Raw genomic sequence first — 26839 nt, forward strand, 5'->3', positions numbered from 1 at the left:
CCTATAGTTTGCTGGAGTTGCGAATCTGCAATTTGAGCTTTTGGTCGTTGTTAAGGTTGCGCTCGCCAACCTCGACTGGTCAACTGGTGACTAACCGCAGCGTTCTATGATCTACCGGCCAACAGCAATCCTAGCTGGTTGATTGAAGAACGTGACATTTTTGACCAATAATAAGTATTTTACAACTTCTTGTTATTCGTCTGTCGTCATTAGCTGTTATGTGATCAGCTTAAGATTAGCCATTTTGGATCGAAGCGCGTGTTTGAGTGGTTGTCTTTTCTGGCGACTTATCGCGTTTGGTGATGGTTCACTGTGAATTGTTTATTAAATCAAATATTATTTTCGGCGAATTTCGCGAAATCTGCGACTTTGCTGTGGTAACCCTAGCAGTGCAACAATGAAAAATCCGATCCAAAATGGTTAAACCTAAGCTGATGCGTCGGCCTATCTATATAGCGGCTCTAATGCGATCAACCACCGGTAGCTACCAGTAGAGGTCGGCGAACGTATGCCTTACTTATTTTACGGTTAATCTATTCGAACATACTCTACGCTTACGTTCGACGTGGAGTCCCTATGTTCGACGAGCATGACCGATAGCGTCTGAATGGTTAATCACGTGATAGAAATGACGTCCGTAGTTACTAACCGGTTATTCACGAACCAATGCTTCATCGAATGCTTTCGGTTGATCACCGGTTGCTTGCGCAGACGAATAACACGCAGGTGAAAAATACATATAATTGGTCAAAATGTCACGTGGTTCCATCTTTTAATCAACCAGCCAGAGTTACCGTCGTTCGGTAGATCAACCGGTGAGGCTCAAAAAACGACATCCATGTAGATATGACACCATGACGACATCGGAAGCAACCTCTCAAGAACGTTGCGGTTGGTACTGGTTACTCACCGGTAGACCGGTGAGGTTTGTCGAACGCAAGCTACGTCTACAAAAGAAGTGAATACAACTCAACTCCGATAGCGGTCCGGGGCACGGAATTTGTGAAAGAAACTTTGTTCACGTGTCGGATTTGGGTCGGGGTTAAAAATGGTAAGTAATTTTTTGAAATTTAAATTATCTTCCTCAGTTTCATTATGTACTCGTACTAAGTACTTTTCTATGATTAATTAGTTGGATCGCCTTTTAATTATGATTGCTTCAAGAGAATGTTTCATGTAACATGAAAACGTGCGTCGGTAAGCCTAATGCTATTTTTCTTAAATGTACCCAATTTACGCTTTTACGTCAGTCCTTGACTATCGTAGTATTCCTTTCGGAGAGGATTTTTACTATAGTTTTCGACAATCAGATCTTTATCTTATAAATATCAGAAAAGAACTGTAACGACACAGGTTTCGACTGCATCAAATTTTACACACCACGTCTGTAATCGAGGCAGTGAGAAGCAAAAGGATGCTAGTGAACATTTTCAAGTTTTGAGTAAAACGCGTTTAAAGATTAGCTCATAGGTAGGCTTTCATTGAAATTTTTTTTCTAAATCATGCTGTATAGCAGCAACTACCAGCGCTACTAGTACCATCTCCTGCCCCAAGACGGAGAACAGGTTTATGCACCATGTATACTGGTTATCTCCAAATTTTTAATTTTGCCACTTACATCCCTTTGCTTCTCACTGCTTCAATTGATATGATCGCATAAATTGTTTCTTCATCTACCTTTCAAAACTTTGGTTAGCGTACTTGATTGTTTTTAATCCTAGAAATAACCTTTGTTTAATGATAATTTAGGTAATAGCAAGCTTCACTTAAATTTCTGTAAATAATGAATGAATAACATGCTACGTGGTATACTTAGATTTTATTCATTTTAAATATGTTTGAAGAGGAAAGGAACCGGTTAATGTTTCGGAAAGTGGACATGTGTAATGTGCTCTTGCTTTGTGCAACTCCGATGTATCACCACTTTGATACATCCATGCTTTAATTTCAAATTAATGATCTAATATTCATTGAATTTCACTAATTCTTGACATTTTTCAAGAACTTCATACATGTGATAAAATTACTTTTTTTCCAGAGTACAATTGCGGCTGCTAGGCCGGTAGTGACGGTCTATAGTGAAAAAAATGAACCATCAGGCGTTCAAATTGCTTTGCCGATGGTGTACAAGGCACCAATTCGACCTGACATTGTTAATTTTGTTCATATGAATATGGCAAAAAATCGTCGACATCCATATGCTGTTTCAAAGGAAGCCGGTAAGATTGTTTGCTGTAGATTTTCTTTTCCTAACATTATCTTTCAGTTATTTGGTGCTCCTGCTCATCAATGATATGAAGTTTTTTCATGTTATACTGATGAAATACATCAAATGTTTTCGGGACAAAAAATGAAATAAGCACATTTGCTTTTCAGTTATGCATTTTGCAACAACTGATCACTCAATGTGCTACATTATTCCTATCTGAACCATGGTCAGGTCTTTTATTATGACCTTGCACACTGATAGAGAAGGAACAGTTTTACAAAACTTGAATAGTGCAGTACAACCTCGTTTATCCGAAATAACTCAGAAAGGCAGTCTGGATTAGAAAAAATCCAGGTAATATGGGCATAACTAGATAAAGTCTCACGGATAAGTATTCAAAAAACATAGTTCTTCAGTTGGGACCAAATGAAAGGTTCGCTACAAATGGGGAATTTATATGCGGGGTTCGCTATAGCAGAGTTCGAATGTTTTAATTTTTCTCGAAAAGAAAAACGAATATTTTTCAAGTCTTACACCTTCCTATATTTTCCTTTTAGGTCAAAAAAATTGTACAAAAAGTTTCATGTAATTTGAATAACGGTAACCTGTGCCCACTTGCACCAGAAAGTTTGAGCCAGCCCTGTGTTGTAGGCCAGATCAAAAAAAAAAAATTCATGTTGATAAAATCAGGGGTGATTGTGTTCCGGTATTTTACTGGATTTCCAGTATTTTCATCTCTTCATCTTCGAAAATACCGGAACTTCTATATTTTCAGAAAAACTCACTTTTGCAAAATTTAGGGCGATGTTTAATGAAACGCCAAAAGTCCAAATTGAAGACGTTTTGTTTGGTATAAAGCGTAAGCTACGGTCATGTTTTGTAAACTCTATGGTAATTATGGAAGAACAGCTGGGGTGAGGGATGGAATAAAGGCTAGATAAGAAAATTTTCCTTCTTTTGCTTATTTTTTTCTGCAAAAGAAATGGTATTTTTAACACGTGCTTCAAGGTCAAACTGGGAATGGGTGAAATCGGTGGCTAGTTTTATTTTCTTTTGGGGAAGGTAGGAAGAGAAAAGTGTTACTCCTGTCTTTGTTCTTTATTGCAATTGGAGGAATTTATCGTATGCAAATATTTTCTCTATTTTATATTCTGGTTTATGATCTTTATCTGTGTGCGTTCTGTTATTGAACTAATTCCAATTATACTTTATCAGTGTTAATATGTAGTTAACTCTTACTTTTCATTTTGCTACTGTTTTTGTTTAATAAATTTATTCATTTGAACTTTGCATGTTCTCATCTAAAAAATGAGGTATCTGGATAGATCTGAAGATATTCCTATTCCTATTGAGAGTCACAACCGACTACAACTGTATTTATGTCGAGGACTGCATACTAAGTGCCTTGTCTCCATTATTTTATATACCGATAGATGGCAGCACCATCACGGGATCGAACAGTTAATGAGAATTTAGAACTAGTCCAGGAGCTATCTAAAGATATTGGCTTCATCAATGCAGGAAAGAACAACAAGTTTAATTGGGAATGTTTAAACAGAGGGGATTCCTACCATGAAAAGATGGAAATATAGTGTAAAAAATTGATAGGGCTGGATTTTGTTTTTGTGTTTCTTGCAACAAGCCCTTTACATATGCTAATGATGGTGTGAAGGCATTATTGCAACATTCTTCTACAAATACTCATAAAAGAAACCGGGAATCATTAAAAAATTCTGGTGTATTAGGCTTTAATGTATTAGTAAATGAATGTAATTAAAGATTCAGATACGAAGAAGAAAATAAAACATTCTTTGAAAAATTTTAAGAAATGAGAAAAATTAAAAGAATTTAATTCCCACCATGCACATGGACATATTAAGTTCAATTAAAAATTAGAGTTTTAGCCCCAACAAATAATTATGTATATAAATTATTTATATACATAATATAATGTATACATACACGTAATGTATATATATATATATATATATAATGCCCATCAAAACACTTTTTCTTCTTGGGAAAAAAAAGTTCAGGTATTTTTTTATGGAGTCACAACCACCCCTGGATAAAATGTTGCTCCTATAGCCCTACATGTATGTGGGCACGCGTAGCCGTTGTTCAAAAAAATGAAACTTTTTATACAATTGTTTTGACCTAAAGGGGAAAATATAAGAGGATGTACGGCTTACTCTTTTTTTTTTTTTTTTTTGACACCCTGGCAGACAGATTTGTCTTTTCTTTAAGACATCCTTTTTCTTTTTTCACTCTTTCGACCATGAAACATTTCTTGTTGCTCCACTGGCAAGAAATGGTCCTATATAGTTAAAAACCTTGAGGCAGAAACACTGCAACATCAACCCTATCGCAGACAGTTCTGTCCGGGCTTAAAAAAAAGTTTCTGCAAAAAGAAAGGTTGTCTCCGGACATTTATTTGCATGAACTGCTGATGCGGGGAGAAAATGATCCCACACGTGATAACTCTTTCGGTCAATGTGTATAAACTAGAAAAGAGCTATTTTATGCCTCAAAATTTAAATTTAGATGTCTTGGGCTTTTTTAATTCAAAAAATGTTGTCATTGTTAATAATAGGCCTAACCATTCCGTTTAAGATTTCCTGGTAAAAACTCCTTAGGGGGTTGACCTCCCATAGGAATATTTTTTATTGCTATTGTAAGAGCTTTAGAAAAAAAATATTTGTAATACTTACTCAGTATACTTAGACACAAGCACAAAAAATGCTGTTAATTTACCTTTTAAACTTTACAGAAATTACAAAATATGAGGTACTGCTTATTTTCAGATTTTCAGAGTCAGACACGTAAGGCTGCATTTAAAATTCTATTAAAAAAATTTAGAATTATTCTAAGAAAAAAACACTGCTGCCATAACCTCTTACATATGTTCTGTAACTCCAATAGAAACTATTAAAAGATTAAAATATCATATTGGTTTTCATTGTTTTTTGCAAAGAAATTGTGTCAGAAAGTCGCACACAATGCTAGAATGGCCTTACAGTACTTTAAAACAATACCTTATAGTTTTGGGGAGAATGTCACTGTGGAGGAAAATGACCTCATACCAATTGTGTGTGTGAGAATTTATTTCAATATCTTTAGTCTTATATTAGATTGATGTGCAACTTCAGAAAAACCTTTTTTTTTCTGGTTTTGTACTATCAATCACGTTTAAAAATTAACGTTTAAAAGTTAAGGATTTTTGGGAGGGGTATTAAAAATTCTAGATGCTGCCATTGATTTTTGTTTTTGTAAACTTGACAATGCACATTTGCTTTTCAGTTTTGCTTTCTGCAACAACTGATCACTCATTGTGCTATATTATTCCTTTCTGAACCATGGTCAGGTCTATTATTATGGCCTTGCACACTGATAGATAAGGAACAGTTTTGCAAGAATTCAAATAGTACTTGATATGTTTTTTTTACTATGTCACTCCAAGACCTGGTGTGTACAAAGGCAATTTTTTTAAAAATGTTTGGTCTTTTCTCCAATAAATGGACACTTAATGTAACTATGTAAAAAAAAAATTAAAAATTCCTTTTTTTTTTATAAAAAAATCTTATTTATGAAAACTATACAGGAATTACATTTATTTGTTGAAAGTGCTATACACAGTATAACTTCGATTTAGCGATGCTCGATCTAACAATTAACAATTTTCTCTCTTTAATGATAGGTTTCACTGGTCCGGATTTGGCTGCATTGAATGTCTATGCTCCTTGATTTAACAATAATTTTTCCCAGTCGCCTTTTCCAATCGTTAAATCAGGGTTATACTGTAAATCCTCTATGCTGTCAATTAAATCCCCCCCCCCCCTAAATTACCTTGCGAATGCTCATTTGCTCTTCACGCATATGTTTTCTATTTCAACTGATCAGTCATTATGTAAATATTATTCCTGTTTGAACCTGTCTTATTATAGCCTTACACATTAATAGATTAGTGAGTTTTAGACGAGTTCAAATCCTGCTTTTTTTAAAAAATTACTATAAGGCCTGCCGTGTACAAGTGATACATTTTAGTATGTATGATCTTATGTTTAATTAATGTTCTGTTAACTTCTTATGTAAAATATATCTAATTTGGAACTAAGCAAAGAAAACTTTCAGCTTTTTGTGTGTGTTTGTGATCAATCATTTGTGTCAATAAAAGTTTGCTTTTTTCCTCTGGTTTTATTACCTTAGACTCTGCACATTTGCTTTTCAGTTTTGCTTTCTGCAACAACTGATCACTTTTAGTGCTATATTATTTCTATCTGAACCATGGTCGGGCCTATCCTTATGGCTTTGCACACTGATAGATAAGGAACAGTTTTACCCATGTTTAAATATTAGGCATTGACATGTGGTTGTAATCTTCAAAATTCTAGCCTTTTAGTTTGTGTGTGTGTTTTAAAGCAAATTATGTGGCAGGGTTGGGTTTTTGATGTGGTGTCAAAAGTACTTTTAGCCCAGTAAACTTGTTATGTCTTCTTTCCTAAAAGACATGAGGACAATTTTCCCTCTTGTTAGCTGATGTGCTCATAATATGCCAACTGAATGAGAGTAAAGAGATTTTTTGCTTCATTGTGATTCCCAAAACCTTGTTTAAATGTTGTTTTACAGTTTAAACCCCTTACTTATTATGAAGTCATAAGAACTTATAAGGCTACATTTAATTCATTAAGAATTAAATAACTTATGGATAGAAAATTCATTTTTTTCTTATTTTTATCAAACTCTGTTAAGCCTTTGTTAGTTTTATTCTAAATTCACTTTTGATTCCTATTACAAAAGTTCATTTTTTCCTCCCCCTTTTTTTACAGGACATCAAACATCTGCTGAATCTTGGGGAACTGGTCGTGCTGTGGCTCGTATTCCACGTGTACGAGGAGGTGGAACTCATCGTTCGGGACAGGGTGCATTTGGAAATATGTGTCGTGGTGGACGCATGTTTGCCCCAACAAAAACCTGGCGTAGATGGCACCGAAAGATAAATGTAAACCAGCGTCGTTATGCCATTTGTTCTGCTATTGCCGCTTCTGGCATTCCAGCATTGGTGATGTCCAAAGGTTAGGATGCATTTGTTATTTAGAATTCAACTAAAAAAATAAATGAAGAATGTAGTTGTAGTTTAATACAATATGTATAAATTATTTAACTGACACTGAAAGTCATGTATAATTTAGTTAAATATATGTGTTAATAAATATTAAATTATACATCTAGGACATAAAATTGAAGAAATCCCTGAAGTACCTTTGGTTGTAAGCAACAAAGTCCAAGAATATACTAAAACAAAGCAAGCAGTAGAATTTTTACGCAAAATCAAGGCCTGGTCCGACATTGAAAAGGTATTGCCTATGTTTTATGGCATTATAAAATAATTTGGAGGGAGGAGGACATTTGATTTTCATGTTTTTGCACGTTGGGGAGGATCAAATAAATATTTTTCAAAATATTTTTGTGGTATTCAACTATTCAGAGAAATGAAAAGTACATTTTGTAATATTTAAGAGATTTTAAGTTTGAAATAATTATTTTCTCACTTTTTTTAAACTCTTAGTCCTGCATACATAAATTGTTAAATGAAATGTGTGGTGCAAAAAAATATGGGGAACATTTCATCCTCCTTTTCCAATTGTATTTAACTAGTATACCAGGAATAATGCTTTTTCGGTCGGCTTTCTCAGCTCGGTCCCAAGGGATCCGCTAAACATTTGAGCTATGGGAAGGTCCCGCAGTCTTCTCAAGTGTTAGGGGCGCAATGAAAATTTTGAGAAAAGCATAGTTTATATGTTTTTAAAAAATCTCGGAAACTGCTTGAAATATGAAGTTAAATTTTCAAATGCTTGAAAAACATTAATATTTTCACTGTTTTTCGTGAAGTTTCTTTTTATTTTGCATACTTCAGAACTGAAGATCCAATTATGTCGGAAACTTTTTTTTTTTTTTTGAAAAACCGGCATCAAATTTTGTGCATGGAAGAAATCTACTTAAGTAAGGAGACGTATTTTGCAAACTTGCCAACATGTAGCTTGTGCTTTGCTCTGAGAATTGCTTGAAGTGTTTGAGATTTCAATCCTTTTGCATCAAGTCCTTGAATACTTCTTAAAGAAAATTTCTAGTTCCATACAAACCAAGTAAAAGAATATTCTAATTCAGGGTTGCCACGCCATAGGGAAACCTGAAGCAACAGGGAAAACATAGGGAATTCAAAAATCAACAAAAGGGAAGGGGGGGGGGAGATCCGGGGAATTTTAAAATTTTCCTCAAAAACCTGGAAAATATTTTTTAAATTGAAGGTGCAAACATCAATGCTCAAATATATAAACTACCAAAAAATAAATAAATGATAATGATAATATTAAAATAAAGATCAGAAATGAAAGTAAAATTAATTTTTTTTTTAAGTGGCGCAAAAAGTAAAATATATTCACTCACCAGGCTTTTATTTCAGTTATTATGAATTATTATTTATTTATTCTTTTTTTTTTTTTTTTTTTTCTGTGGTTAAATTATCAAGATATTAATATTCTTTTTCAAACATAAGTGTTCTCTCATTTGTAATGTTTCATTTTTAATACAGGGGAAAACACAGGATTTTTTTTTTCCCCAAAATTGTGTGGCAACCCTCTAATTATAAAGCTTCAAGTTATCTAGAGTTGACAAATTCTATTTTAGTAGTCACTAATTTGAAACCTCTAAATGCCTCTAGAACCTTACCTTTATGTACTTCTACCGTAAAAGTGTTTGTTTCTTCAGTTAAATTTTATTTACAGCTCGTATAATGTAAAATGTAATCTTCTTGCATTCTTAGCATTTAGTTTTCTAAATTCTTGTGTGTAAATGCGTTCATGTTCGGAAATATAATATAAGATTATATTGATGCTTTCTGGGTGATTCATCATCAACTTAGTTTGTTTCAATCGCACAATTGAATTTCAGTCAATATATTATTCATTGGCTGATCAGACATTGTGCTATAGTACTCCTATGTCAACTTTTGCCTGGTTATTTGTAAACTTGCATATGTTGTATTAGGAACATGTTATTTTTAGATGAAATAGAAAACACATTTAGAGCTTATAAATGTATTATGGTTATTGAAATTTGAGACCTTGTACTATAAATGAATGGAAATGCATATTATAATACAAGACAAATCACTCATGCTGATTTTTCCAAAAGACTGAGGTCTTGAAATTGGGTATGTCTTTTGTGAAAAATTATAAGTTACCACTCCAAGCATTAATTAATGCACAATTGTATGTAGGCTAGCAGTCTTAAAATTCTATTATGTCTCCTGGAAAGGGTTTGTACAGATTTTTTTTTTTTTCCCCATTTATATGCTAAGTGTATTTTGAACATGTTAAAAGCTCTTTGTATACTGCTTAAAATTTAATCACATGCTGAACTATTAATTTAATGTTTTTCTAGGTGTACAATTCTAAGAGGTTTAGAGCCGGTAAAGGTAAGATGAGAAATCGTCGCCGAATTCAAAGGTTGGGACCCGTCATTGTTTATCGTAAAGATCAAGGACTCACAAGGGCGTTCAGAAATATTCCTGGTAAGTAACATTTTATAGCCAAATCTTGAGTGCATAGCTAGATAATATAGACTCACATCGTGCACGGATACATTTGCTGTAAATATGTGCATTGGCTGAAAATTAATAATAATCCATATTTAACCCTAATTATCTTCAAAATTTGCAGATAATTAATGAAATATGTTCATTATTACTTTCACGAATGCATGTTTGAAAGCAAAAGGGATTTTCTATAAAGATTTTACCTACCCACTGCATGTTGATTTTCATTCCTGCAGATAGTGTTTTGCTATGTGTGCAGGTACTTTATATCTTTATCTTGCTATGCTTTAGAGTTAGTGCTCTAAATTCCTCAACATAAGTGCATAATTTGGTGCCTAAAATCTTGAATAGGATTAAACCTTTTTGCTTCCAACTCATCTCCATAACTTGCACATTTTATATTTTATGGGACTTAAGTAATGGTTTTTTTTTTAAGATTGGGAAAAGGCTTCAATAGAGTAGCTTTATGGTTGAAAGTTTTTGTTTTTAACTTAAATTTTTGTTATGTAGTTTACGTTAAGTCAGGGATTAGTGTATTATACTTTTAACGTGTAAGAACTTAAATTTAGAAACAAAAAACATTATTAGCAAAAAAAGCAATGAATATTAGCTAACTAAAATCCCATTAAAACTTTTTTTAAGGCAATTGTAGTACTTTATAAGCGCACCATTTTGTAAATGATGATGAAAATGAAAGTATTTGGTTAAGTCTAGTCTGCAAAGGAATGCCTTTTTTTTTTTTTTTTTTGTATTGCAGTGAAATCTCAATACCGCAAATACCAATACATAAAAACATTTCTACGAATGAAATTTTCAGTTCCAATTAATTTTTATTACATTGCTTGAATTATTCCATTACAATGAGAAAAAAATGTTGGTTTGTTTAAGTTTATATTAATGGGATTTTGCTGTATTTGAGCCCAAACTTGAAAATTTTCAGTTTTCGTATGGTAACTGTCAAGGTGAAGAAACATTCTGAAGATTAATTTGTAATCCTCTAATTTTCTGAATATTGTTATTCAAGCTTGAAAAGACTGCGATGTTTAATGGTTATAACCAGAGTGCCTGTAAAAATAGTTTGGGGGGGGGGGGGATCATTTATCCTTGCTCCTGTACAGTAACAAAGAAATTGGATAATTTGCTTTGAGGTGTCTTCCCGTTTGTCGCTTACGTTGTTGCTTCCAATATTTTTTTAATCTCTATTATCTTGAATTTGAGCTACAGTATCCTGGGAAGTGAAAACATTGGCATCGACAAATATAATTCTCAAATGCTTCTCTACTCGACTGATGCAACATTCTTTTAAAGAAGCAGTCATTACATCTTCTGAGGATCATGGGTGCAAGACCTTCCGTCTCAGGACGGATTTCCGTCTTGGACAAAATTTCCGAGACGGAGGTCGGGACCAAAAGAAATTCTATTACTTTCCTTCAGTTTTTACTAAAAAAAGAAAAATAGAGTGTTCGAAAAATATGCTTTAATTGCAGGATCTTTCCATAACCACGAATTTACATGGACATTCTCTTGATTTTCTGTCATGAGCTTGTTTTGTTTACAACGTGCTTTTGGAGGTGTGTGTCCTTTCGTTTTTTTTTTTCTCATTCGCCAGTTCATTAATCACCCATACCCTTCCCCCACCTTTCTTTTCTGGTTTGTTCGCGCTATCTTGGGGAGACTTTCCGATCAAAACTGGTTTATGTTGCAAAAGTGAAAATCTCATGTCAAATGCGATTTTATTGCTGCAATAAAAAGATTTAAGATTGGCAGAAAAACTAATGGCTTGGAGCCCCGATTGCTTTTACTCCTAACATTGTCCAACATTGCCTAAAATTGCGTTTTTGGAACTTCAATTTCGAAATATTGCCGAAGGAGAGTTCTTGAACTCCGTCCCTTCAATAATGCATTCAAAAAGCGTGTAAATGTTATGAAAGAGGGAGTACAATTTTGTTTTTAAAGCTTTAATTTCGGGGAGAGCCAGCGCCCCCTCCCTCTTTCTATAATATTTTTGAAGATCACCCAATATTGTGATTTTGGGACCCTGAACTTTACCAAAATGGCTATCATTGCGCTTTTTAGACTTCAATTTAAAAAAATTGAAGTTTTTGAATTCGGGGAAAGCCCCCAGACCCCCAATTATTAGTGGTTTTTGGAACTACGATATCAAAACTCTTAAATATTACAATTAAAACTACTTCGTCCATATTGTTAGAAAAGTCAAAAGTGAAAAATTCAAAGTAAACACAGATTCCAAAACTGCCATACTCAAAATCTACAACATTTATGATCGTAAATTTTTCCTTAAGCACGCATGTGTGTGGAGGGGGGGGGGGGCTCAAATTATTTTCCGTCTTGAACACATCCCCAAACTTGCACCCATGCTGAGGATGTATGAATCGTCACTATCTTTCAGTTGACTTTTCTACTATATTTTGGGTTGAAAATCGATAGAAATTTTATAAATCGCAAAAAAAAACTTTTTTAGCAATGTTTATGTTTGCTTGTCAAAAGTGAATTATGCTTCAATAGACTTGACATTGTACCAACCAAATTTTCTGATACCATTGCGAAATCCATGTTCTTGTTAAGTCAGGGTTGACGTAAGTTTGACTGTAGTAGTTTGAGATTTCAACATCATACTTCATAATTATAATTTTATCAAGTTCCATTAGCTGTATAGTTAAGCATCTTTTAATCTCGTGTTATTGCGGTTTAATAATGAAGAAATTAATGCAATTTGTGTTTACTAAATAAATATTTATTTCTACATGTTTATTATTTCTAATTAAAAGGGTTTTTTTTCTATATATAGGTGTATGTATTAGATTTAGAATAAAAGACAGTTGTAAATTTTTCAATTCTACAACTAGTCTTTAATTTCATATTTCTACCAATATTCAATTGAATATTACTTTTTTTGATGCATTTAGTAGTTTTTAGTTTAATCTTTTGTAATGTGCTTTTTTTCATGCTTCTTATGATATCTTATTTCAGGTATTGAAACAATTAATGTAGAAAAGCTGAATTTGCTCAGAATAGCACCTGGTGGACATGTGGGACGTTTTGTGATTTGGACAGAAGGTGCTTTCAGAAGATTAGATGCTTTGTACGGCACATACAAAAAGGCATCACTTAAAAAGAAAAATTACAAGTATGATTTTCTCTATTTCCTAAAATTTATTTCTCAACGTTTTTTTTTTTAAATCATTATGTTAAAGTTTGATTTATATTTTTAGCCTCCCAATGCATAAAATGACCAATACTGATTTAGCTAGATTGATTAAAGGTCCTGAATTGAGAAAGGCAATTGGAAAACCAAAGTAAGTAATTCTATATTACTGCTTCTTAGTTTTGCTTGCATAATTAAGTTTCAGCAAGATGTTTTATTTCTTGTTTGGCCAGCATTATGCTATACTAATTTTCATATTTAACTTTCCTTTTTATCATTTTCTAAATAAGGAAGTTAAAGAAAAACAGTTGGTTTAGTTCAGAATTTAAACATTTTTTAGTATGCAAATTAATTTTTATGTGAAAACAATATTTATAGCCGTCCATATGGTGCTTCCATTTTTCAATATTTATTTGAGCAATTTTAAACTCAAGTAATTGATAAGAGTGAAGTGAATTTTAAGTGTTATTGATTTTATTGTATGTTTAAATAATATACTTTTCATTTTACCAGGTTATTACTATGGGGAAGTTTTTAACAGCTATTTAAGTGCAAAATTGTAAATCAATACCCTCTGCTTTTGTTTCCCCCTGCCATTGTATGCAATCATCTGCTATTTTATGTCACAAAATCAATCTTTAAAGAATTTAATGCATGTTTTAAGTTTAAATTATTTATTCTTTTGAGATGTAATTTATGCTGGAGATAAGCATAATTTACATGAACATTGAAAGATTTTTTATGACTTCAAACTTGTATTAGCAAAGTTTTTAAAGGATCAGCATTGGGTCAAGTGTTTAGATTTTCAATCCTTGTATCCTGTTAGTATTTCAATTTCTTAATACATTGACTTAATTATATTATGCTCACAATTTGTTGTGGGTTGTTCTCAGAAAATAGTTTGTTTTGATTTTTTAAAGATCATTGACCCAAATCCCAATCATCAAATTATATATTTTGTCTGTTTAAAAAGTGGTAAAAGTTAACAGCTAAGAAACATTTACATTAAAAAAACAAAGCAGTTGAAAGATTCAGAATTTACAGAACTAAATTGTAGCAGTTGAGAATTAAAACATATGTTGAAATGTAATCCCAAAGTTGTTAATCGGGGTTTTGCCAAGTTTAAACGTTCTTTAGCAAAAGAGCTAAATTGGAAAAACAGCTTTAAAACAATGCTAAAATGTCGAAGGATAATAAATATGTTTACATATCTTTATCACTAAGTGTTTCATCTCAGTTTAGAGACAAAAAAAAAAAAAAAAGGAAATTCTTATGCTCTGGTAATGGATATGCTGACAAGTTTCTCAAATTCAGGAGTTTTTTTCCCTTATTAATTTTATGTGTATGTTCTATACATTTTAGTAGCATATATGTATATATAAATTACATGAAACGTAACACATTTTAAAAATAAGTTAAATAACTATAATTTAAAGGTGCACCAAGCAAAGTAAATTAAAATCAGAAAAAGTTTATGAAAAACTTGGAGCAGGACAAGGACTTGTCAATTGGGAAAAGTGTTAGACAAATCAAGTTTCAGAAAGTTAAGAGAACTTCAATTATTAGTTGGAATTATGGCGTTTTGCACCTTAATCTTTTTTAATTATTTTAAGAGTCACAATGTTTCTGTGTGAGATCTAGCTTTCTTTAAATTGATGCAAAACTTAAGTTTTTATTGCTACAGTTTTCTTTAAATTTACTGTTTTATTGCTCTTGAGATTGCCCCAAAGATTAGTTTCAGTTGGCACATCTCTACGCTAGATAAACGTAGTTGCGTAGCTGCCAACTTGTACGATTTAGCAGTACATTGTAAGATTTTTCAGAAGCTTTGTACGGTCTTATGGCAGATTTGTGCGAGAACTGTGCACTTCTTTAGCGGATAGCAACATTGAGAACATCTTAATCTGTAAGAACTTATAGAAAAACTATTGTTTTGAACAAGTTTCTGATAGACAATTTTTGAAAGCTGTAAAATCAGCAACTTTTCAAAGCTTAAGTTCAAAGAAATAAAAGTTTATATGTACTTATTTTTAAATTTATTTATTTTTTGCTTATGAAAGTACAGATCAAGTAAAGTTCAGGATTTGAAAATATTATACTTTAAATTTTAATAGTTTGCTTTATAATGGTCAAAAAAACGTAGAAACTGATTATTAATTGGCATTAATTTCTTGGAAAGATATGATTTAAACAAACAAGCTTTTGATGGTTTCATTTTTTGTTGGTATTTAAAAAAAAATTATAACTGTTATTTTTGTCTTATTAGTAAGAAAATTGAACGCTATCGATTGAAGAAGAATCCATTGAAGAACATAAGAGTAATGATGAACTTGAATCCTTATGTAGCTGTATTGCGTCGTCGAGCATATCTACATGCTGAAAAAAGAAAGAAACAGAAGGAAATTCTTTCTCTAAAAAAACGAGGGGTAAGTTTGTTATTGTTTGAGATGTATTCCCTGCCCATTCAACTAGTTAAAGTGGCTTGAGCTACGTATTATTGACCGTCCAATAAGCGTGCTTCTACTTCCTCAAACTCCACTGTTGAAGCTCCATTGCTACAGCTGAAGTTGTGTCTTGATTCTTTTAAGTTTTTCCATTTTTGGATAATTAGATCCCAACTCAACCTTGCCTCTTGAGTTAGGATTTCTTTATCGCACCCTAGTCTATCACTATAATGTACATATCAAAATTCCCTCTGGTGCTTGGAAGCCTTATTGAAGCAAATATAGTACCAAAACAACAATAATGCTGACTTTATTGTAAAATGAAACGGAAAAAATTTTGGTTTCCAAAATGTTCAATATATGAACCCTTATTATTGCGGTTGAAATGAAGTCGAAAGTTTAATTCTTGTTTCAGTCACTGCAACATGGCACGATTAAACGAAGAAAATAAGATTGAGATCTTTTTGAGTAAATCTTACAAGTCATATGCCTATGGAGCACAAACTCAAGATGATGTAACACCATAAAAAAAATCGTTTAGAGTTAGGCCCGGTGAGCACAGTGGCTACGAAAGAAGGTGATTGGCGTAGTTAGAACTCCGTTTAACCTTGTTCCCAAATGGGAACATTAACTTTAAAGAACTGTAAAATATAAAGTTTCGCTTTTCAGGACGTTCTATTTATTCCAAAAAATAGACCTGAATTTTTGACAGAATAACTAGTTCTAATTTGCAATTACTGTTTTCTACAAAAATTCGCAAAAATGTGCTTTTTTTATCGATTTTCACAGAGATAAATTTATTAAATTTTTTTTAAAAAATGCTTCACTGTTTTGATATTCTAGAATAGCAATAAATAGGGATCCTTTTGACGACCAAACATGACCGATAATAATTTCCAACAAAAATGTAGATCCTATATGCGAACAAACTTCTTGTTCCCGATCGGGAACATTGGCATGATCCGCTATACAAAACTGAGCAATTTACACCGCTGTGTAAGTTCTGTTATGGTTTTAGTGAAAGCCACAGTATTGCAAAACATCTATTGATGCATCTAAAAGCAGGTGAGTGATATTGGGACCTTTCATCCCTTCCTGCCGCTCCCCTCGCCTTCATCTCCAGTTTTAGGGTGGGAGTGATATAAAACAATCATTATGTAGAAATGAAGATTGTTTACAGCTCTTTTCTAGTATCCCTCTTAGGCTTCAAACTATTATCAATGGATTCCCCTCCCTGGTCACATGAGATTTTCCAGAAATTCGGCCCCAACCAATTATTTTACTTTTTGGGGCCTACTTTCCCAGTATAAGTCGGATAAAGAAGTATCAAGCATGAAAGAAGGCTAAATGCATCCCCAATTCAAGTACTTAAAATCCTCTATTTTTCATTGCAGAATTTAAAAGTAGATTAAATTTTTATTGGAAAAGTTCAAAAACTGAAACTTATATTATGATAATGTCCAAAATCTGTTACCTACAGACCGATCATTAAATTTGCTATTTATTAGTTTTTATAAATACCTGCTGTCTTTATGTTTGTATATGGTGTTCTAGGTATACATACTATGCAATAAAAACAAAATTGATGTCAAAATTTTCATTATTGCTCAGAATTTCTCACTATTTGACAACTACCCATATATTTAATTATCAGTTTATTGCTCTTTAATCTATGATTAAAAAAAGAATTTTCGTTGAAACATAATGCTCTTATTTAATAACATTCCTTTGAGTTATGAATGGAACTGAAATTAGTTGTCTTTTTAGTGTAGTAAATTTCCTTTTAAAACTCTACCAACTGTTACATAAGGAAGTTTTTATGTAAAATTTATTGGCAATTTTTTAAATGAACATTTTGGAGAAAAATATTATCACATACTCATTATATATATATATATATATATATATATATATTATACATATAAAATCTGAGTATCTATCTATGTCCAAACTTCTTCTCCCGAACGACAGTGAACTGACCATCGAACCAGGTATCGATGGATTCGTAATCCTCCCGCCTTCATGTTTAGCTATTTAACATAATCCTCCGATAATAATTAGCGGAGATATCAATTAAAAACTATTAATTATGACTCTTAGATTTCAAAATCAAATCCCTATTTTTCGAAGGCTTTCCTCCATTTAAATTATTATTCAGTGCTTCATCTCAACTTTCCGCAACAATGCTTTTATTAAAATGTATGTGAGCGTGAAGGAAATCATTGAGATGAAACATCTGTTGCCATTTTTTTTCTCGAATATGCTCAGGTAAAATTCTTGTTTTTGTTTTGAGGCTTTTCCTGTAATCAGGGGATTTAAAATGTTTACTTTATGGGGGTTTTCCGCAATCTGCCACAAAATTTCACTGACTTTTTTTTTTTGGTTCAAGCCTGAGTGTTGAACTCGCGTCACTTGACATAACTTTTATTTTCGAGGTGGACCGTGCAAAGCCGGGCGACGCAGCTAGTATATAAATAAAACTTATCAATATTATGCATTATATATATTGCAGTAAATGCAAATTTATAAGATAACACTTCTTTTGACAGTTAAAGACGCTTTTGGACAGTTTTTGACGGTAAAAACCACCTGTCTTGTCCTAAGCGTGTTTGGAACATTCCAAAACCCAACCCTCAGCATAAAGTTTAAATACATCAGTTCCATGTCAAGTGACCGAAATGGGGGCCTCCAAATAGATAAGCCGAATAGACATGCTGTTATCTGAGCCTATGGACATGAATTGATTTAGGACTTGTAAATTTTAAAACAATTTAAATGGGGTATGATTTTCTTTGACTGAAACTAACAATATATTGTAGGAAACAGCCTGTTGTATTTGAATCAGCTGGTAACTCAATTTTTGTTAAAACGGGACATGTGTAGGGTTGCCATTGGCGACTAAAAAGGCGACTTTTGCGACTATTTCTTACCTTAGGCGACTATGGCAACTTTTTTGGCAAAAAACAGGCCAAAAACGACTATTTTTAAAAAAACGGCGACTTTTTGCAATAAAAAGCGACTATTTTTTCATATTTTATGAAATTTATTGAAAAAGAATTTGGAAGAACGATTTTGAGCCAACCAGTTGCATTCTAACACACTATGGAGATTGCATCATACAGTTTTTAGCCAATAGCGTTTTGCCGCGGCGAACGCGTCGATCTACTGATAGATCGCCGGTTTTTGTCTTGGTTTTTAAATACTTTTTTCCCAATTTTTCTCGGAAATTTTAAAATTTTCAAATCAATCAAATTTTTAAGTTAAACTATCAATTTTTTTAAAGGATAAAATTACTTTAATATGCCTCCCACCATTCTACCCGAAAAAAAATCGTAAGTTCTGCGAAACCAAAACTAAAAACATAATGCACATTGTGATTTTTTTTCCCCTAAAGCTCAATTTTCGTTTTCTGTAATAAAATTGCATTATTAATAATGATCTCCAGTGCTTTGACTTAAGTTATCCTAATTTGTACGGCAAAAAACTAAAGTCGTTCTTGTTTGTTAACATTCTAGTGTCGAACACGTGCTTCGCCGAAAATTGCATGCCGTGTTCGAAATTTAAATCTTTTAGCATGGTTAGTGTTTAAACTATTTTAAAAGGTCTTAGATATTTTAAATTATGCAATCTTAGGGCAATTTATTTTGGTTTTTATTTCAATAATTTCTTAATTTTTTTAAAACTTTGTTCTTAAGTTGTTATTAGTTACGTACATACATTGTATACATTGTTTTGCTGACGATGTAAAAGTTATGGGGATTGTCGAAAATGAAGAACAAGTAAAACAGCTGCAAGAGGATTTAGATCATATTACTAAGTGGGCAGATAAATGGGGTATGGCAGTTAATGTAGGGAAATGTCAAGTGCTACACTTAGGTCATGGAAATAAGTGTATGAGATATCGTTTACAGGGTTCAGTCATAAATCAGGCAGAAAATGTTATGGATCTGGGTGTCTTTATAAATCAGGACTTCAAGTTTAGTCAACAGTGCAGTATTGCTAGTAACAAAGCCAACAAAATGCTTGGGTTCATCAATAGATCTATTTCAAACAAATCTAAGAAAGTTCTTCTGCCTTTATATAGGAGTTTAGTAAGACCTCATTTGGAGTATGCTCTTCAGTTTTGGTCGCCTTATCTGAAGAAAGATATTTTTGTATTGGAAAGGGTTCAAAGAAGGGTAACTAAATTAGTAAAGGGACTCTCAGATTTAGATTATGATACCAGACTTAATAGGCTTAACATGTATAGCCTGGAGCAAAGGAGAGTCAAAGGGGACATGATTCAGTTATTTAAATTTATCAAAATGAAAGATGTAAATGGATTAAATTTTTGCGGGGAAAGCAGGACAAGGGGTCATTGTTTTAAGCTATTTAAATCTCAGGCTAACTTGGAAATCAGGAAAAACTACTACTTTAGCAGGGTCGTGGGCACTTGGAATAGCTTACCGGAAGAGGCGGTAATGAGCAAGGGAGTGGATAGCTTTAAGAGGGCCATTGATCTTCACTGGGGACTAATTAATTGACTAGGACCAGCCTAGCTGGGCCCAGAGCCTGTTGCTGGTCGTCACATTTGTATTGTATTTATTTGTATTTTCGTACAAAATCGAAATGTCAAGCTAGCAAACTTGTTTATCTTCAAATTTATTCCCAAAATAAATATTTTCAAAGCTACTCTAATTTAATTTTCTTGTTTTTTCAAGTTCACATAGAAATGAACGTAACTAAAAATTGAACTCTAGGAGAAATTCATATGAAAATGAAAATTTGACTCCTTTTAGCTGGAAACTGCTTCAAGTGATCACTAATAGCATTAAAATGTAAAAAAATGAAATGAAAAGTGATTTAACAATTAACAACTGTCATAAATTTACTTGAATGTTCATGTATTGGTTTGCAATAATTAAGTTTAGCTTATTAGGTAATTTAAAATGTGTTTTCACATGTAGAAGTCTGATAACATTACGTCAGCATCTGCTAAAACAAAAAAACCTGTCACTACAGGAACATAAACTGGGTCCTTGCCCTAAAAGTTAGGCTAAGAAGTAGAACTGGCCCTGCCATTATTTAAGAATTTTTTAAGATGTTTTGCTTGACGTTGTCATGGTGCCATGTTCACATGTGCCCCCCTCCCCTATACTATAGTTTGTTGTTTACTTTGCTTATTTCAAAAGCCATTTTACCTATTACATTAATTACTTTCCCTATATAGCTATTGCTTAATTATTACATTTAAATAGTAGTATGAAAAAACTGTCTCATTTTAGTTCACAGTTCTTATTTTAAAAAAAGACTAGACTTTGAAGTATACAAATCAACGATCAGCATTGAAAAAAAAAAATCAACATTTAAATGTATTGACAATTTTAAATTTAAAATGCATGGGAAAATGTCAATACTGTCTGACTGTCTCCCCAACTTAAATACTTTGAAGACTCATGAATATGTTTTACATTTTTTACTTATTAATAATGAAAAAGAGAACAAAATACATCATTTATTATATGCTTTTACTAAGAATTTTAAATAATACTTTTTTTCAAAAATTAAGAATTTTGAAGAAATATTTTTTTTCATAAGAATTCTTAATTTTTTACACTATAAACTTTAATGCGTCACTTTAGTTTTTATATTGCCTCAAGCAGGACTTTTAAAAATATAGTAAGCCTCACAGACCCTAGAAGATGCGTTACTTTATTTAAAGTTTACTTTCATGCAAAGAAGAACATTCTTCGAATACTGAAAGTTATTTTATAGCCAATTTGCACCACCTATAGAACTTGATTGCCCTTTTTTCTACTTGGGGCAATATTCACAAAACACCTGAAGACACATGCAAAATGATATGGATAACAAAAAGTATAAATAATGTGAAAAAGTTAATCTTGAAAAAAAATATTATGTTTGGAAAAATAAGTTTTTATTTTCTTATAGTTACTATAGGTAGTCATCTTTTGATTGTGTGACACAATGTATTTTTTGAATTTGTAAGTATTTAAAAAATATTGGAAACATCAACTTCATTACTATTTTGAGGGTTGCTTTTTTGAAGTAGTAGTTCCAGTAAAAAATGTTGAATGATGTTAAAACACATGTTAGATCTAAGAAATTAAGTTTTGATTTTTTTCTTTTTTTGCATTTACTATAAATAGCTATGTTTTAAGATTTTCTGTTGTGTGATTTTGTTACACTAAGTATTTTTTGAATTTGTAAATAGTTAAAAGATATTGGAAAAAGCAACTAAATGGGTGAAAAAAGCAACTTAATCATGGTGCTGAGGAGACTATTTAGGCGACTTTTTTTTACAATTTAGGCTACTAAAGCAACTATTTTGAAGCAAAATTTGGATGGCAACCCTACATGTGTGGTTTTGATTGGTAGCAAATAAGATAATAACCTCAATAACATACCTGCCAACTCTACTGGTTTTTCCGGGAGATTCCTGGATTTTTATCATTTGTCTGGATTGTGTATGTGGTGTAGGGAACATTTGGTTGCACAAGAAGGATAAAAATAAATCCCTGTTCTTCCCTAAATGACAATTGAAAATCCTTTGTAATCATCAACTGGATCTTTTAAATATCTACTGGATTTTTTCCCCAGTAGATGCTGGCAGGTATGCAATAAGCAATGATTTCTTATTGTATATTACTACGGATTAATTAACTATTAATCATTAATTAATTAAAAGGTGTTATGATGAAGAAAATGTTTTGGAAGCAAGATTAAATTGAAATGCACATAAAATAAAGCAGTGTTTGTTCATACTTTTACTGCTGTTTAATTGTGCAAAAATATTTTCTCCCTGAACCATGGTCAGGCCTCAAGTGGTCTTGCACACTGATTGGTGAGATACATTTTACAGTTGGAATTATTTGTCAGTGAATGCAGTCCTCTAGTGAAATAAATAAAACTTTTTTAGTTTCTAGAGGATTTACCTTTTGAATATTAAAGGCTTCAATAGCAGTGCATTTCATGAAAACTGCTTTTGACACTATTTTGGCTGATGTTATATAAATTGATCTCCAGAGTCGATGCCCGATCCTCATCAACCCCTGATTTTCTATACTACACTATCCTCTTTTTCTTATTAAGTTTTATTTATTTCTTCTCAATAGCTAGAATGGTGAAGAGTTGAAGAATACAAATATTTGTAGCAGGGATGGGGGGTTATTGCAAGTGCAACGTGCATAAATAATGAATGCAGAAAGTTTCTTCATTGAAGATCTGCAGTGCAATTAGTATGCAAATTTAGATGTTTCCTTTTTTTTTCTTTTTTTTTGTATATATATTTTTACAACATGTTTATGGCTGTGGGGTTTAGACGAGTGAGGCTGATATTGTGTTTTTGCTGGATTTTGATTGTTCCTGATTTTGAACTTATTGGCTCTAGTTCTTCAGAGAACTGTCAAAAGTTAACAAGGTTCCTCTGCAGATCTAAATTGGCTATGAAATTAACAAAACTTATGCTTGGGTTCTGGAAGTCATTTCACTTAAGAATCTGTAAGAATGCTGTCAGAAGCTTGCAGTGTTATTGTTGATTTTCTTTAAAAGAATACAATATTAAGTTTGTATTGCCTGTAGTTTTATGTATTCCCATTTATTAGGAAATATAAAACTTTCAGTTTTGTTTATTAATTGATGAAAAATGAAGTTATAGAGTACTTTTGTGGTGAACATTGCGTAACATGGCACCTTGATTAGTGAGAAATATCTGCATTTCGGTATAGTAAACTCCTGATTTAAAAAACAAAAAAAAGAAACAACAATCCGTTGATCTGAGAGTTTTCACACCTTATTTGGCAGTAATTGAATGTAGATTAATGCACACATTTTAACTTATCAAGTGCAAAATCTGTTTTTAGGAATTCTTATTTCTCTCCTCCCCCTCTTTTCCAATGACATCAAACCTTCCAAAGTAGCCCAAGTAGTTAAACTGATTTTTAGATCTACCCCACTTACCGAAATTTTAGATCTACACTACTTACACGCGTAAACAAGTGACTTGGCCAGTCTTGAAAGGAATTCTCCACCCTTCCCCTGTGCGTTTTTGGTTTACTTAAACTAGTTTCATCTGTTGCTGGTGATCTGTTTTCATGATTTGCTCCTGTATTTATGATAAGAGATAGCCTTTCAGTTTGAAAATGTATTTTTTACTTACATTATCATTTTAGCAATAGTAAATGTATGCAATTGATATTTTTAAGCTATTGCATACACTAGCATTGTTTTTACCCCATTTGCAAATTATCGGCGAATTTGGTTATTCGCAGCTGCCACCCTATTCCAAGGATAATCGCGAGTTTACTGTATTAATTTCTTTCTTACTGTCTCAAACTCTCCTAGTTTCAAAGTCCCTGGTTCAGCTTCATCAGTTCTTTCCTCTTTTCCCTGCTTTTTAATAAAACAAACATTTTGTTGCACATATATTCACTTTCTAAATGTCTTAAAAATGAAAGGTAGCAAGAAATGTAGTTCTTTGTCACTATGGGATTCACTGCACATTATTAGATTGAAAGAAGATATCTGATGTAGCTGCCACATCAAATCCTTCCATTGTGTGCCTATTAAATAATATTTTATGTAGCCAAAAGTGATTTCTGGTATTGGCACATCAAAGACTTTCATTGGTATAAAAAAATCAACTGCTTGCAGTAAATTAAAGGCAAGTTGTTGGAAGTGCCCTGTGCTCGTAAAGTGGCGTGAAATATTCCCTTGACTACAGTCTAAACCAATCAAAGCTCTTGAATAGACAAGTTAAATTTGTTGATGCTCGCCTGTTCATGCGTATATAAATACAGACATCTCGGAACTAGTGTGTTTATTGTACTTTGTATATATTTTTTTTTTCACCTTGTTTTTAAAAAAATCATGTGTGGTATTAATTTGATTTTGCATTCTTTAAGCTTCCAATTCCTGAGAATTTATTGAGAAAGAAGAAGAAGAAGGATGCAAAAGAAAAACCAACTAAGAAAGGCAAAGTAACTAAAACTAAAGAAGCAGCCAGTAAAGGGAAAGGGGCCAAGAAAGAGGCTGTTAAGGATGGAAAATCAGCTAAAAAAGAAGCTTCTAAAGAAGGAAAAGCTAAGGGGAAAAAATAATTTAAAGGACTTGTAAATTGGGATGTAATAAAGAAAATATTGGATGTATATGGTTTTATTTCTTTGAGGTAGTACAGCAATCTCTTCAAGTACTGTTTCCATTGTTAAATATTAAATAGTTGGTTTTTTTTTTTCCCCAATTTCAGACCTAGAACTCTTATCAGATTTCTTGTCAGTAATCTGATAAGATTTTACTTTTGGAAGTACCTTTCTCTCTTTATAATGTTTTAATCAGATGCAGAGAAGTGTCTTATAAATAAATGTTAAAGAAAATAAAGGGTATATGCTGTAAAGGTAAGTAAAGTATCTCCAGGAAAGTTAAATAAGGAAAATTGATATCTGTCATTTCAAAACAAAAATTCTATTTTGTTCAAATAATTTAGGGGACCATTTTGAAACCCTGACTGTCAACTCAGGCTGCTGACTTAACTAAGTATTGCAATGAAAAAAAATGCATTTGCCAAAACATTGGAACTGAAAATATCTTGTTGCAGCTACATGCTCTAATATTTTAAACTTGCATTCATGAGTACACACTAGGGTGGCTCGAAAGAATAGATTTTTTATTTCGGAATCAAGTTACCTTTTAAAAGATGTAGTTTTATATCCTCAATAGAGGAGGGGGGTTCTAAATTGACATCTCTTCAGTTTGCACTTCAGGCTGAAAGTTAAAAAAAAAAAAATTTGTTAATTATTGAGTTTTTCAAATGTTTTAAAATTATAATTTTTATAGTGCAGTAACTAGAGACGTACCGAGTAGCACTTTGGCCGAGTACCGAGTACTCGGCCGAGTTACCAAGTACCAATTATGTTTTAAGAAGAACCACCGATACACATGTGATGAATTTTGAACTTATTGGAATAATTGCATGTCCATATAATAGTTTTTAAAACTAAATTCCTGCTGAAATTTAATTATGCATTATTTTTAAAAAAAATTGTTTATATATATATATATATATATTTGACAAAAATTTTACAAAAAAATTATTTTTTAAATTAAAAATAAATATAAAATTTATGATTAATCAAGTTGGAATTAAAACAAATTGTACCAATCTATTATTGTTCTTGTCCGCCAAAAATAAATAATTTTTAAAAGCAAATAAAACAAATGTGCAGGAACGCTGCAGACACGTGTTTCTGCGTTACAAGGAACGTCTTTTTCAGTGCATAAAATGTTAGCTAAAGACTGTAAAGACATTCGACAAAATAATCCGATTTTTGTCGGATGCCTTTAAACGAGCTCACATTTTGTGCATTGAAAAAGGAATTACTTGTAATGCCAAAACGTGTCTGCACTGTGCTTTTAACGTTGCTTTATTACCTTTTATTTTTTAAGCAAAGGTATTTTTATATTTCTTATAACTAATTTTTGTTTGTAGCAAAAATACATTTTTAATATAAAAATTCCATATTTTCTATACTTACTTTTTGCACAATTTTTAATAAATAAGTTTTATTAACTTTGGGGACATTAAAATATAGATTTATTCCCTTGAAGCATTACAAACTTCATTACTCTCAAAGTTTAAATTTAAATTGTAAACGATTGCAGAATATTATATGTGATTGCGTTTTATTTTAAATTTTAATATCTGTCTTGGACAATATTCAATTTTTTGCAACTACTCGGTATTGGCCGAGTATCTGATCAAAATTTGGCCGAGTACCGAGTAGTTAGAGTACTCGGTACGTCTCTAGCAGTAACCATAATTTATCAGTAAATAACGTAGTTTGCCTTAGCCCTGGCTATAGGGTAGTAACTTACTGAATATACCTGCCTTGCCTTCAATATTAGAGTTGAACTGAACCATTGTTAAGGTCACTCGTCTGGTCAGTTTATTTCATGCATGGTTAATTCAGTTGTGTCGAAATATGATGAACCTTGCATGAAAACGAGTATTGTAATATCTCGTCTGGTTAATGTGTATTAGTAATATTTGAGTGCTCCACTAGTCACACAAAAAAAGTGCAGCATTATGAAGAAAATAGTATTATGGAATTCAGGATAAATTAGGACTTGTGGCGGAATTTCTTCCAACCTGTACATAAAAGCAAGTTTAGCTTCTCATTTCAAAAAAAAAAAAAAAAACTTTATGGAAGCTGTTGATGTCAACAAATAAGTGTCTGGTTCAGGTGATCAATTTTTCCTCACTTATACTTAAGAAAAGTGACTTTTCCTCCAATCGAGTGGGAAAAACTTATGAAGCACATCTTCAGGGCCCAATAGGCAAAGTAGGCAGCTGCATAGGGCGCCAAATTTTGCTTAAACCATACATTTTTAAATGAATTCTTGAAAGTAAAGTATTAGCATTCTTTCATTTT

General features: G+C 32.2%; 1 protein-coding gene across 1 annotated transcript; it reads left to right on the top strand.

Annotated features, from left to right (window-relative positions):
- Window positions 1-929: 929 nt before the first annotated feature.
- On the top strand, window positions 930-24559 carry LOC129217805 (60S ribosomal protein L4-A-like). Its single transcript, XM_054852145.1, has 9 exons — window positions 930-1051; window positions 2039-2219; window positions 7036-7281; window positions 7439-7563; window positions 9650-9779; window positions 12795-12951; window positions 13037-13120; window positions 15236-15395; window positions 24317-24559. The coding sequence occupies exons 1-9, from the start codon at window positions 1049-1051 to the stop codon at window positions 24509-24511; spliced, it is 1281 nt and encodes a 426-aa protein (XP_054708120.1). The 5' UTR covers window positions 930-1048; the 3' UTR covers window positions 24512-24559.
- Window positions 24560-26839: the final 2280 nt, after the last annotated feature.

This window comes from Uloborus diversus, chromosome 2 (assembly GCF_026930045.1).
Source record: "Uloborus diversus isolate 005 chromosome 2, Udiv.v.3.1, whole genome shotgun sequence".
NCBI classification, from domain to species: Eukaryota; Metazoa; Arthropoda; class Arachnida; order Araneae; family Uloboridae; genus Uloborus; species Uloborus diversus.

Bases quoted from the DNA above. Each gene is read 5' to 3' on its own strand.
- LOC129217805 (XM_054852145.1), top strand. The intron at 7,564-9,649 runs GTATTGCCTATG...ATGTTTTTCTAG, and splicing joins CCTGGTCCGACATTGAAAAG to GTGTACAATTCTAAGAGGTT. The intron at 9,780-12,794 runs GTAAGTAACATT...ATCTTATTTCAG, and splicing joins GGCGTTCAGAAATATTCCTG to GTATTGAAACAATTAATGTA.